Genomic DNA, 14,262 nt, shown 5'->3' on the forward strand with positions numbered 1-14,262 from the left:
TCGATCACCCCCTAGTGTTAACCCCTTCCCTGCCAGTCACATTTATGCAGTAATCAGTGCATTTTTATAGCACGGGTCGCTGTATAAATTAAAAAAAAAAAAATTGTATATTTTTTACAGCAAAAAGTAAAAAATATTGTTTTTTTTTTCAAACTTGTCACTCTTCTTTTGTTTAAATTACATTTACGTTTCTGGTTGTAACATGACAAAACGTGGAAAATCTCAAGGGGTATGAATACTTTTTCAAGGCACTTTACCTCTTCATTTTTGATCTGATGACTAGCATGCGAAAAAAAAAAGGACAATCATTCGTTCGATAATCTTATTGTGTGTACTAGGCTTAAAATGAATGGGCTGTCAACATGGCCTGATGTGCTAAAATGTAACCCATTTTTGTAATGCAAATGTTTTGCAACCATGTGTTGCCTTGCACTGCCTTAGTGTGTTGGGGGTGCCATTCATTTAATGTTAGAGTGTTTTACCACACCACATACATCATGCATTTAATGTATGTATGCAAACCCAACATTTCATATTCCTGCCATGTGCTGTACCATGTACTTGTATGAGAAAGTATCCTGTTCTCCTTGTATTACTGCCTTTGTGTGAAATCCCTGGGGTTCCTGACAGTCTCTCTGCTCTACTATTAAAAACTGACCACACTAGGCATGAGAGCATGGTCAGTTCTCTAGCTGTGCTGGGAACTCAGCCTGCTCTCCTCCAATGATCAGACTCATCCCGACAGCCCCCCCCACCCCCTGCAAGCCATTCTAAGGGAAGTTTAGTGTGCTGTTGCTTCTCTGCTTCTCCTCCCCCCAGCTCTTATGCAGCTGAGAACAGAGGGAATGTGATCAATTATACAAATGGGAAAAAAAATGTTTGTTTTATTACAGCTAAAATGTTTCACTTTAGGTTATAGGTGGGGTCTGGTGGGCTAAATAAGCTCCTGCTTACTTATATGCCATGAATGTTCCAACCATAAGATCTGCCAGACATAATTTCTGACTTCGGTTCCCATACACTGTAGGTGGCAATTTTGGGTGTTTCTACCACCTCTGGGCTCATCATCAGGTTAAAAATAAGAGAATAAAAGCTTAAAAATAGAAAACGTATGCAGCCACCATATCCAACAATTGCTAAGCTACAATATATTACATATTTGTTTTTGGGTTTACATTTCAGTATATGGCATCTACCATATACTGAGGTATTACCTTTTGGGTGGGCTGACTTTTGGTTATCTTCTTTATTACATGACTTATTGATGGGACGTTTACACAAATAAGATAACATGGTTTGTGCTTTCAATTCAGCTCATTTAAAGTGACAAGGACACTGCATTTCTGGCAGCATCAACAGGTACTTTCTGTACTTGCTGAAAAGGTTCTTCACTTAAGAAATGAAAATGAATGCAGCCACCAAAAGTAGGGACTGGAAAGCTGCAAGACATTACCTTTTTGTTATTGGATTTAGTTATCCTTTAGCCACTTGCCAACTGCTGCATGCCGATATACGTCGGCACAATAGCAAATGGGCATACCTGTACGTCCCATTTAATCTGTGGGGCTAGTGGTCCCGCACGTGCCTGCCGCATACAGCGTGACCATGCCCGCGGGTCCCGTGGACTCAATGTCTGCCGGTGTCCCGCGATTGTGTCACGGATCTGCAGAACGGGGAGATGCCTATGTAAACAAGGCATTTCCCCGTTCTGCCTAGTGACATGACAGAGATCACTGCTCCCTGTCATCGGGAGCAGTGATCACTGTCATGTCAGTGGTAGCCCATCCCCCCACCGTTAGAATCACTCCCTAGGACACACTTAACCCCTTCATCGCCCCCTAGTGTTTAACCCCTTCCCTGCCAGAGTCATTGTTATAGCACTGATCGCTGTATAAATGACAATGGTCCCAAAATAGTGTCAAAAGTGTCCGATGTGTCCGCCATAATGTCGCAGTCTTGATAAAAATCACAGATCGCCGTCATTACTAATAAAAAAAAAATTATAATAAAAATGCCATAAATCTATCCCCTATTTTGTAGACGCTATGACTTTTGCACAAACCAATCAATATACGCTTATTGCGATTTTTTTTTTTTTACCAAAAATATGTAGAAGAATTCATATCGGCCTAAACTGAGGAAAAACATTTTTTTTATATATTTTTTTGGGGATATTTATTATAGCAAAAAGTAAAAAATATTGCCTTTTTTTCAAATTTGTCGCTCTTTTTTTGTTTATAGCGCAAAAAATAAAAACTGCAGAGGTGATCAAATACCACCAAAAGAAATCCTCTATTTGTGGGAAAAAAGGACGTCAACTTTGTTTGGGTGCAACATAGCACGACCGCGCAATTATCAGCTAAAGCGACGCAGTGCGAATCGCAAACAGTGCTCTGGTCAGGAAGGGTAAATCCTTTCGGGGCTGTGGTTAAAAGAGAAGTACAGCCAAAGCTTGTTTGGCTATACTTCTCCTGTGGATCACAGGAGTGAAGTTTGTTCTGCACTCCTGTGACCAGCTTTTAGCAGACAGTGGGCTGAAGCCTGCTGTTGGCTGATGTGACAGAGCCGGTCTAGGCTGGGGATCCACCCACATGCCTGGAATGGCACCTAGCTCAGCCTCTCATTAAGCCGCTGAGAGCCTCAGCCAGACGCTCCAGCCCCCTCCACAGCCCAGCACTCCAGTGAGCGCAGGGTAAGGGGGCAGATCAGAGAGCCGGTCACCAGTTCTCTGCTCAAGGGGCTCAGAGAAATGAGCGATCAGCTGTGTTTGATCCCTCAGTTATTAGTCTTAGAGCCGATGTAGCATTCACCTAGATAAGTATGATTCTTAAAAAAAAAAAATATTTCCCATACTTTTGTTTTAACTGCTCATTTGCATACTCACCTTCTCTGTGTTGGGATCCAAAGACCAACCTTTTATTTGCCTAAGCTATCAGCTAGACTTTCCCCAAACAGAAAAATTTCACATGTGATTCTCCTTCTTTGTCAGTTGTCAAAAAATATTACTTACCATCAGTAAATTCAAATTCATAGGACAGATCCCCAGAACTATTATGTTTTACCCTTTGAACATTGATTTCATTTCCCACCTCAGACAACCTAGAAGAAATGAAGAAAAATTAAGGACCACAGAAATATTTCCGTGGCAATCCCCTGTAGGTTGCCTTTACTGGGCCACAACTGTCATGACATATCTTCAAAAATTTAACACCAGAACAAGTATCTTAATCATGTGACTGTAGTTTTCAAATCTCATTATTATTATTATTATACAGGATTTATATAGCGCCAACAGTTTGCGCAACGCTTTACAACATGAGGGCAGACAGTACACTTACAATACAAATCAATACAGGAGGGAACAGAGGGCCCTGCTAGTTAGAGCATACAATCTAGAAGATTGGCCTTAACTGAAGATAACTGTCACTTTTTTAAAAAATTAGTTTCCTTATCCTGGCATGTTAGCTTTGTGAAATGAGCCTAAAGTGTAGACAGGTGCACACTGAAATATTCAGTTTGGGAATTTCGTTTTCGTCCAAAAAATAAATTTATTTAGTTACACCCGAAATTCCTTTTCATTTATTTTGTTTAGTTAAAATATGCATTCTTATGAAAATCCAAATTAATTAAGGTTGAATCTGTCACTTGAAGGCTTATAGCGTCTGTCGGATGTTCTAAGAAAATTCGACGAAGCGGCTAAACTGTACGACTCCACAAAATCGTACATTTCTGGTCGAATGCTCCGCCCACATGATAAAGTAAAATTCTAATGTTGTATGACTAGTAATAATTATAATTATTAATTATTATTACTAGTCAAACAACAACAATTCCTCTATAGCCTATGGGCGGAGCATTTGACCGTAAATGTCCGCTCGCAGACATGTTTCATAGCAGAATGTAAAAAATATTGGTTTTTTTTTTCCAAACTTGTCGGTCTGTTCTTGTTTATTGCACCACCCCCCCCCCCCACAGAGGTGATCAAATACCACCAAAAGAAAGCTCTATTTGTGGAAAAAAAAGGACATCAATTTTATTTGGGTACAGCGAGTTAAAATAACGCAGTGCCGTATCTCAAAAAAATGGCTGGTCATGAAGGGGGTAAATCTTCTGAAGATCAAGTGGTTATAACTAAAGGCAAAACTTTTTTTGTTTAGTTTTGGATAAAGTGGAGAGGAATTTAGATCTCCTGTGAGGTTTTTATGGGTGTTGGTGTCCCTGTTATGGAGATTTGCCCTCTTCTTGTTGTCCTGTTTGCTGTTATCATCGGAAGTGAAAGTAAATAAAGATTCCTAAATTTTAGGTTGTCTCCAGAACAGTAATAGAAGGGAAAAACTTCCAATGGGAACACTAGTGGTGACAACCAGGCATGCCATCATTTTGGAAGGATTTCCACTCACTCACCTGTGTTGGGACAGGAAGTGAAATTAAATCTCCACAATGGACACAGATAGAAAAAAATCCTGAAAGCAGTTATAATCCTCCCTTACTCTGTGCAAAATTAAAAAAAAAAAAAAAAAGCTTTTCCTTTTATTCTACTTTAACTCAAGCACTTAACCCATAGATGATGTACATGTTATTGTATTGTGAATATGCTGAATGCTTTAATTAACCACTTAATTACCAATTAACCACCAGCCAGTATAAACTCCTTCAATACGAAGACATGCTGTGATAGTTTGACTGAAAATGACTCATGTAATGTCCTAGCCAAAATAATTTTACATAATTTTTTTAAGACAGATAGGGCTTTCTTTTGGTGGCATTTAGTAATGGCTGGGTTTTTGATTTTTTACCATAAAAAGGAAAGAAAGACCAACAATTTCGAAAAAACAACAACCTTTTTATCTTACTTTCTGTAGCGCAGTGGCTAGGTGGATAGCACTTTTGCCTAGCAGCAAAGGAAAAGAAACACAGTGCCTCTAATGCCCCGTACACACGGTCGGATTTTCCGATGGAAAATGTGTGATAGGAACTTGTTGTCAGAAATTCCGACCGTGTGTGGGCTCCATCACACATTTTCCATCGGAATTTCCGACACACAAAGTTTGAGAGCAGGATCTAAAATTTTCCGACAACAAATTCCGATCGTGTGTACACAAATCCGACGCACAAAGTGCCACGCATGCTCAGAATAAATTAAGAGACAAAAGCCATTGGCTACTGCCTCGTTTATAGTCCCGAAGTACGTGTTTTACGTCACCGCGTTCAGAACGATCGGATTTTCCGACAACTTTGTGTGACCGTGTGTATGCAAGACAAGTTTGAGCCAACATCCGTCGGAAAAAATCCATGGATTTTGTTGTCGGAATGTCCGATCAATGTCCGACCATGTGTACAGGGCATAAGTGTAGTATTGGTAAACAATTTAATGATAAGTCAAAATGAAACTACTCACAAAGGGAGCATAAACACAAGCATGATAGTAATCCTGCAGCAAAACCCGGGGTTGGTTTTCTCCTAAACGTCCGTGTCTCTGAAGTGCAGCTGACAGCTCATGCAGGTGGATTCCAGCATTCGCAGCCTATGAGAACAGCAAGGAACACAGGGGTGATTGGAGATGACGTCACTTCCAGGTGCAGGGTGAGGTAATCTCCGGTCGCCCCTGTGTTCCCTGCCGTTCTCATAGGCTCAAAATGCTGGAATCCACCTGCATGAGCTGTCAGCTGCACTTCCAAGGCACAGACGTTTAGGAGAAAACCAACCCCGGATTTTGCTGCAGGATTACTATCATGCTTGTGTTTATGCTCTCTTTGTGAGTGGTTTCACTTTTGACTTATCATTAAATGGTTTACCAATACTGCACTTAGAGGCGCTGTGTTTCTTTTACTTTGTTGCATTGCAGAGACTGCTTCTAGCTCCTCACACCGGCTGCCCTTAGTGCTGGTACATGGATTCCTCTCCCTCTTCATCTTAGAGACTGTTGCTATGGACTTTGTCCCTCCTATTGAGAGACTCTTTTAATCACATGTATTTGATCTGTGTACACCTCCAGGATCTCTCCTCAAACAAGCATTGAGTTTATTTTTTGTCCTTTTGCCTAGCAGCACTGGGGCTGTCGTTCTGAATCTCAGCCACAGAACTACCTGCTTGGAGTTTGCATGTTCTCCCTGTGCCTGTGTGGGTTTCTCCTGGGTACTCCGGTTTCCTCCCAAACTCCTAAGACGTGCTGAGAGGGTCATTGGCTTCTGTCTAAATTGGTCTCCCTGGATGTCCTCCTGAGAAAGCACTTCCCACGTCCCCCCTGGGGCATGCATCGGGAAGTGTCTGTGATTGCTGTATCCCTTGGCCAATCACAGCGGCCTTTTACCATGTGATCAGCTATGTCCAATCACAGCTGGTGACATGTAAACAGTCTTGCTGGTTATTGCTCTCCTTTCCTCACACAGAGACAGCGTGTGAGGAAAGAAGAGATCTGACAGGGCACAGTGAGTACAGCATTTACACTGATAATCAGGGCACCGATCATCAGTGTCCTGATGATCAGTGCAGCCCCATAAGTGCCCATCAGTGCTGCCTATCAGTGCCACCTATTACTGCCCATCAGTTCTGCATATCAGTGCCCATTAGTGCAGCCTATCAGTGCCCATCAGTACTGTCTATCAGTGCCCATCAGTGCAGCCTTACCAGTGCAGCCTTATCAGTGCCCATCAATGAAGCCTTATAAGTGCCCATCAGTGCAGTGTCATTAGTGTAGCCTCATCAGTGCAGTCTCATCAGCGCACATCAGTGAAGAAGAAAAAATACTTATTTGTTAAATTTTATATTAGCAATTAGAAAAACATTTTTTTTTCAAAATGTTTCGTCTTTATTTAGCAAAAAATAAAAACCCCAGTGGTGGTTAAATACTGTACCACCAAAAGAAAGCTCTATCTGTCTAAAAAAATGATAAAAATGTAATTTGTGTACAGTGTTGCATGACCGCGCAATTGTCATTCAAAGTGTGACAGTGCTGAAAGCTGAAAATTGGCCTGGGCAGAAAGGAGGTGAAAGTGCCCGGTTTTGAGCTGGTTAGCGTAACTTCAAAAGTCATTTTTCGTATTTTTAATTCTCCAGCTTTCATTAAAACAATACCGGGTGATTCTGCTATGAAGATCCTTGTCCAAACACTTTCCGTTATAGGGTGACAAGTCTCCCACTTGTGCTCCTGTTTTGTCACCCTGTTACGTGTTTCCCAATGAAGTCTGCAAGCATCTATGCCTATGAGTGGTGCACAGACATGTTCCATGTTTATGATACATAGTCCTTCTGCAAACTAAATGTCATTCAACTGGGATTTACATATAATTTAATACTGGCAACTTACGGATTGTAAGAAAAACTGATATTTGCCTCTTTCTCATTTGCAGAAATTCTGGAAAAGATGTATACTACTCCTTTCATTTTAAATCCCATCTCTGATGATGATACCTGAATGTTCCAAAGTCCATTGATCTGTAAAACATGCATTGGTGTTAGTTTACCCTGTTGCATTCCAAACACAATCTACAGAACAGTACAAACAGCAAATATGATGAGATATGATATCTACTGTACAGAATCGCTTTACCTGACTGGCTGCTGGGGGTTTCTCTACTTTGTATATTGCTAATCACCTTCGTACACAAGGACGTTTGTGATTGCTGAGCCTTTTAGAGCAAGGACATTTACTGTACAGAGTACTATTTAAGTTTTAAGTGACCACATACCGATTCCTCAGTATAATTTCAGAAAACAGTCATATATGTAGCAGGATTTTTTACAAAAAAGGACCCATGTGGTCATTCTTTGAAAGTTAGATAATATTTTCTTACTTAGGCTGGTCTAAACTATGGAGCAATAAACTATCTCAACCAGGGTTCCATGGAACCTTATGCCGCGTACACACAAACGGACTTTACAGCAGACTTTGCCCAGCGGACTTTTCAACGTACTTTACGACTGACTTTCTGAATGAACGGACTTGCCTACACACAATCCACCAAAGTCCATTGAATTCGTACGTGATGACGTATGACCGGACTAAAACAAGAAAGTTCATAGCCAGTAGCCAATAGCTGCCCTAGCGTGGCTTTTTGTCCGTCGAACTAGCATACAGACGAGCGTACTTTTCGACCGGACTCGCGTTCGACGGATTGATTTAAAACATGTTTCAAATCTAAGTCCGTCCAACTTTTGAGAAAACAAAGTCCGCTGGAGCTCACACACGATCGAATTGTCCGACGAAATCCCGTCCGCCGGGCAAAGTCTGCCGTAAAGTCCGCTCGTGTGTACGCGGCATTAGAGTTCCTCCAGAGGTTGCTAGGGGTTTCCTTGAGGTCTAATTGACCTCCCATCTAATGGTACCTGAATGGTTCCAGGGCCAACGCCACTTGGCAGAGCCAGCTGTTTGACATCAGTTATGTTTTTTGGCTGGTGATTCTTCCAACTGACCACCAATGTAATCTGCATTTCTCCCACTGACCCCCGATGAATTGGTTTTAGAAGATGTTCCCCAGGACTGAACATTTTTTAAGGGGTTCCTTTGGGGTAAAGATTGCGTTTAGACAATGATCACAATTTAGAATGTAAAAAAGGTTGCACAGGCCTGTAGACCTAAAGTAAAGCTGAACTAAACCCATCAATTTAACGTTTTAAAAAACATTAATTCCTGGTATGTGCGGAATGCTAATTAAGACACTTGCTTGTGCTTTCAAGCAAACTGTCAAACCATCAAATGGCTGGTGTCATAAATGATCACATGTGCAGCATCATGGCAGTTGCGGATCAATCAGAGACTATGATGGCAGCTTACAATGAATGGGAGAGACAACGCCGCCCCAAGTGAAGTGATCCTCCCTCTGATGACTGGGTGCTGGTCCAGTCCGTGGTCTGAATGTAATATCCAATATAAGAGAGAAGGTGACGGCACTCCAGATTGCAGAGGACGAAAAGCTTTATTCTATAAAATCCATAGAAGATTTCAAAACATGTTCACGATACAAACAGACAGCAGCAAGGTTCACCTGTTTCTGTCTGTTATCCATGGATTTTATGGAATAATGCTTCGCATCCTCTGCAATCTGGAGTGTGGTCACCTTCTCTTACATTGGATAAGATGGCAGCTTCCTTGGCTGAAAAAAGGGAGGAGGCTTTAGTTCTGCTTTAACACAAAGCTGTCAACAAGTTTCTGACAGGATCATGGTTTATATCAAATTAATCAGCTATCACCTTACAATCCATCAAAGAATCCTACAGACCTTGCAATTAAAAAAGTAGAGGGGAGGAAGAGGTCTTTACACTTTGAGGCTCCAGATAGACTGCAACCATTTGTCATTTTCCAAGGATCGGAGTTAATATGTTTTCATCTATCATAGACCTAAAATATGGGTCAAAGGGAGATGAAAATGAGCAGAGGATGTGAGGTCAGCAAGACAATGGGGTTTAATTACTAAAGCTGGAAAGTGCAAAATCAGGCTCACTGCTGCATAGAAACCAATGAGTTTCTAACCTCAGCTTGTTCAATTAAACTTTGGTAATAAAACCTGGAACCTCATTGGTTTCTATGCAGAAGTGAGCCTGATTTTGCACTTTCCAGCTTTAGTAAATAAACCCCAATGCATAGGAGTCAGTAGGGCAGTGTATAGGACTCAGTAGGACAGTGTACAAGGGGTCAGCAGGGCAAAGGATAAGGTCAGCAGTTTGTAGGGCAGTGTACAGGGGGTTAGCAGGGCAGTGTACAGGGGCAGTAGGGCATTTTACAGGGGGTTAGCAGGGCAGAGGACAGGGGCAGCAGGGCAGTGTATAGGGAGTTAGCAGGGCAGAGGACAGGGGCAGCAGGGCAGTGTACAGGGGGTTAGCAGGGCAGAGGACAGGGGCAGCAGGGCAGTGTATAGGGAGTCAGCAGCAGGGCAGAGGACAGGGGCAGCAGGGCAGTGTACAGGGGGTTAGCAGGGCAGAGGGCAGGGGCAGGGGCAGCAGGGCAGTGTACAGGGGGTTAGCAGGGCAGAGGACAGGGGCAGCAGGGCAGTGTACAGGGGGTTAGCAGGGCGAAGGACAGGGGGCGGCAGGGCAGTGTGCAGGTGATCAGCAGGGCAGAGGGTGAGATATTAGAAGGGCAGTGTACAGTGGGTAGGTAGGACAGAGGATAGGGGTCAGCAGAGCAGAGAAAAAGAGTTATCATGGCAGAAGACAAGGGTCAGTAAGGCAGAGGACAGGGGTCAGCAAGGTAGGGTAAAGGGAGTTAGCAGGTTAGATGACAGGGGTCAACAGAGAAGAGGATAGGATCACTTCTGGCAGAGCACTCAGCAGATCTCCTACTGCCACACATGCCACACAGCAGATAGCTGAGATCGGATTCCTTTACAGATACAGGCTCAATCTGCACAGTGTGCAGCAGGCTACTGCAGTTGCGCTGCCATTCCAATCTGGGAATTTTACAGGTCACAACTGCAACATAGCAGCCAGCTACACACTGTGCAGATGGAGGCCGTGTCTGTAAAATTATCCGATTTCAGCTATGTGCTGTATGTGAAGGAGGAGATCTGTTGAATGCCCTGTGTGCAAAAATTCCTCCTCCCACTCCAAATCCCCCCTCTCAGCACAAATCTTTGCCCCCCAATTCCACCTGCTAGCTCAAATACCCCCAATTCCCCCCCTCCTAAAACAAACTCTCCCCCACCCCAAAAGTCACTCCTCATACCACACATTCTCTTTTCCCTCAATTTTCCCATCCTAGCACAAACCCTGTCCTGCAAATCCCCCCTCCTAGCACAAATTCTCTCCCCAAATCTCCCCTAGCACAGTATTTCTAAACCTTTGTTCTGCCATAGCACCCTTTGAAAGTATGAAAAATCTTAAGGCACCCCAATCTAAAATGGGATCCCCCATCACATCACCCCCCTTTCACACTAGAGTCCTCAGTTCCCCCTTATTTCAGAGTCCTCAGATCCTCTTTCACATCAGAGTCCTCAACCCCCCCCCCACCTTTAGATAACAGTCCTCAGTAGCCCCCCAATATTTCACAAGAGGGTTCTACCTCCTGATCTTCACCATAGCATGACAGTGGGAGGGAGAAGGAGCAGGTCTAAAGACAAGTAGATTTCTGCCCCTTCTGAATGCTGTGGCTGCTTTAAATGCCCTGGATACGCATAATGTGTTATGATGGTGCTGGTGTCTTACCCAAATACTGCACGCAGTGCAGCACCCCTTACAACCCCAGATAGCACACCAGGGTGCTGCAGAACCCCAGTTAAGAAATACTGGCCAACAGACCAGTCAGCTGACAAACTACAGGTGGTGGCAAGCTAACATAATGTGTCTGGCATGGGTATGTGGGGGCAGTGGAAAAGTTGATCATGCAGGGTTTCCACCTTGCAGTATAGGTTGAGGAATCTCATAAGTGTGTGGTAATTACTAGGCGTCTCTATAACCTTTGCGGTAGTGCGGTAGATTTCTGCAAGATCTATGCCTACCTGTGTGTTTTGGGAGAGTCGGCCTCTAGTGGTGGCCAACAGTATTGCAGTCTGTGATAACTGTTTCACAGCTCTGTTTAACCTCCCCAAAGGCAGACGTTTCCTTATTCTCCCACTACCAAACAAGCATCTCACGCCATGGGTGTAATTCCTTGACATACTTCCTTAGCAAATTATTGCTGTCAGTAGTCTGAAACAGGAGCACAAACAAGCTCTGCTGACAGGAACAAATCAGAGCATTCCTTTCTTTATGTGTCCATCATGATGATGTAGTAGCCATCATGGCATAATGTTTTTTTCTGCATTGGGGAGCTCCTTGAGTTTTAGGGTATTTCACCACAAACCTATGGTAGCTGCAAACTGGAATCCCATCCCTATGTGACTGGTAGTGTGATGGTGTCTGCTTTGCAAAGTAAGGGCACACAGATTTTCTTTCCAATCATTTTTATTGACAATTCTCAATTTTAAACATAGAAAAGTCAGAACAGAAAACTCTTAAATGTTACAAAATGAACATGGAGCAACAATCAGGTAGTCCCACCTAAGCTTCGCAGGGCTATTGGGACAAACAACAAATTTAAGGAAAAAAAGCACAATAGCAGCATTATCTGATTGGTATAATTAATGTCTTACTTAATATACAATCAATCCATGCTTTCCAGGAGTATTCAAAGGTGGTTATTGAATTTGATATGATAGAAAGAGCCCTTTCATATGCATAATGGATTTTAAGCAGAGCGAGTACTTTGGATGGATTGGGTGCCAGCTCCTTTCTCTAAAATCTCGTTATAGTAATTTTTTCTGCTACAACAGTACAGAAATTGGATGGGGAAGGTTCGGTTCCCAGATTTAATAACGCTAGAGCAGGATCTGGGGAACACAGATTTTCTTTAATAAGTTGTATTTACGGAGCTAAACTATAGAAATGTTCTTTAGAGCAGGAGATTTTGTTACCCCAACCTTCTCTCCCACTAAAGAATTAATGTCTCTAGCTCACTCACCTGGGTAAAGTTAGGGGGAGTCCCTTTAATTTGAGTGCTGCAGTCCAGAGGGTTTCCATAGGTGATGTGCAGAAGAGTGAAGAGTGACAGAAGGAGAAGGACAGTCCCCATGGTTATCTGTGACAGTGAAACCGCTGACCACCAGGCACTGTTACAATTTCTTATATAGTCTACCAAAAAAGCATTGCCTTGACTACACTTCATCACCTCCTCCTCTACCAGTGTCCACTGACCTTTGGTCCGCAAAGGACAAGGGGATAACTGCAGTCTGTCCAGGTCAAATATTAGCAAAATTCCTGTGGACAGAAGTAAACAAAGTGCCCAGTCGAAGCCATGGAACACTTGGCGGAGTACATGGACTTCCAGCAACTATTACCAGTCCCACTCCCTCAGTATACTTAAGGGACGTGATTTACACACAAATTAACTTTAATGGCATCCCAGTCTTAGTCCGCAGAGTTCAATTTTGAGTTGGCACAACCCTTTGCAGCTATAACAGCTTCAACCCTTCTGGGAAGGCTGTCCACAAGGTTTAGGAGTGTGTCTATGGGAATGTTTGACCATTCTTCCAGAAGCACATTTGTGAGGTCAGAGAACTGATGTGGAGGAGAAGGCCTGGGTCACTGTCTCCGCTCTAACTCATCCCAAAGGTGTTCTATCAGGTTGAGTTCAGGACTCTGTGCAGGCCAGTCAAGTTCCTCCACCCCAAACATGCTCATCCATATCTTTATGGACCTTGCTTAAGTGCTTATATACATGGGTCCTCTCAGGGGCGGACTGACCATCGGGCACTTCGGGCACTGTCCGAGGGCCATTCGCCAGTGGGGGGCCCCATGACAGCTTCCACTTTGATCTACCCATCAATCACAGCTAGCTGACGGATAGATCGGGTCCCGAATCCCTGCTCCCTGCTAACAGACCTCTCATAATGCGCTCCTCCCCGCCGGCCCCTCCTTTCTTCCCGTCCAGCCCAGGTGCTTGTATTTGTCATCACCTCGGATAGACGAGAAGAGAGGAGGGGTCGGCGGGGAGGAGCGCATCACGGGAGGTCTGTTTACAGCCGATTCCCGTGCTACTCTGCATCTAGGAAGGAAAGTGCAGCAGCTTGTATGCTGTCCTGTGTCCCTCTATGTGCCCAGCGTCCTGCTCTGTGCCCTAATGCCCTGATGTCTGCCCCATGCCCTCTAGTCTGCCCATACCCTGCTTTGTGACCCATGCCCTGATATCTGCCCCATGCCCTGATGTCTGCCCATGCCCTGCTGTCTGTCCCCATGCCCTGCTCTTTGACCCCATGCCCTGCTCTTTGACCCCATGCCCCGCTCTTTGCCCCCATGCTCTGATGTGTGCCCCCATGCTCTGCTGTCTGTCCCATGCCCTGCACTGTGCCCCTATGCCTTGATGTCTGCCCCATGCCCTGCTCTGTGCCCACATGCCCTGCTGTCTGCCCCCATGCCCTAGGCTGTGCCCCCATGCTCTGCTCTGTGCCCCATGTTCTGATGTGTGCCCCCATGCCCTGCTATGTGCCCCCATGCCCTGCTCTTTGCCCCGTTCCCTTCTCTCTGCCCCATGCCCTGCTCTGTGCCCCGTGCCCTGCTGTCTGCCCCATGCCCTGCTCTGTCCCCCCATGTCCTGATTTCTGCCCCATGCCCTGCTCTGTGCCCCCAAGCCCTGATATCTTCCCCATACCCTGCTCTGTGCCCCATGGCCTGCTGTCTGCCCCATGCCCAGCTGCCTGCCCCCATGCCCTGATGTCTGCCTCATGCTCTGATGTGTGCCCCTATGCTCTGCTGCCTGCCCCCATGCCCTGCTGTCTGCCTCATGCTCTGATG

General features: G+C 44.4%; 1 protein-coding gene across 1 annotated transcript in view; it reads right to left on the reverse strand.

Annotated features, from left to right (window-relative positions):
- LOC141107618 (uncharacterized) overlaps window positions 1–12,673 on the reverse strand; it is a gene marked incomplete in the record, with an annotated part of 110,163 nt that extends 97,490 nt beyond the window's left edge. The window contains 3 exon segments of the mRNA XM_073598474.1: window positions 3,011–3,099; window positions 7,307–7,434; window positions 12,434–12,673. Of these exon segments, the coding sequence (XP_073454575.1) occupies window positions 3,011–3,099; window positions 7,307–7,434; window positions 12,434–12,637 (421 nt within the window).
- Window positions 12,674–14,262: the final 1,589 nt, after the last annotated feature.

The sequence above is a fragment of the Aquarana catesbeiana genome, linkage group LG09 (genome assembly GCF_042186555.1).
Source record: "Aquarana catesbeiana isolate 2022-GZ linkage group LG09, ASM4218655v1, whole genome shotgun sequence".
NCBI lineage: Eukaryota > Metazoa > Chordata > Amphibia > Anura > Ranidae > Aquarana > Aquarana catesbeiana.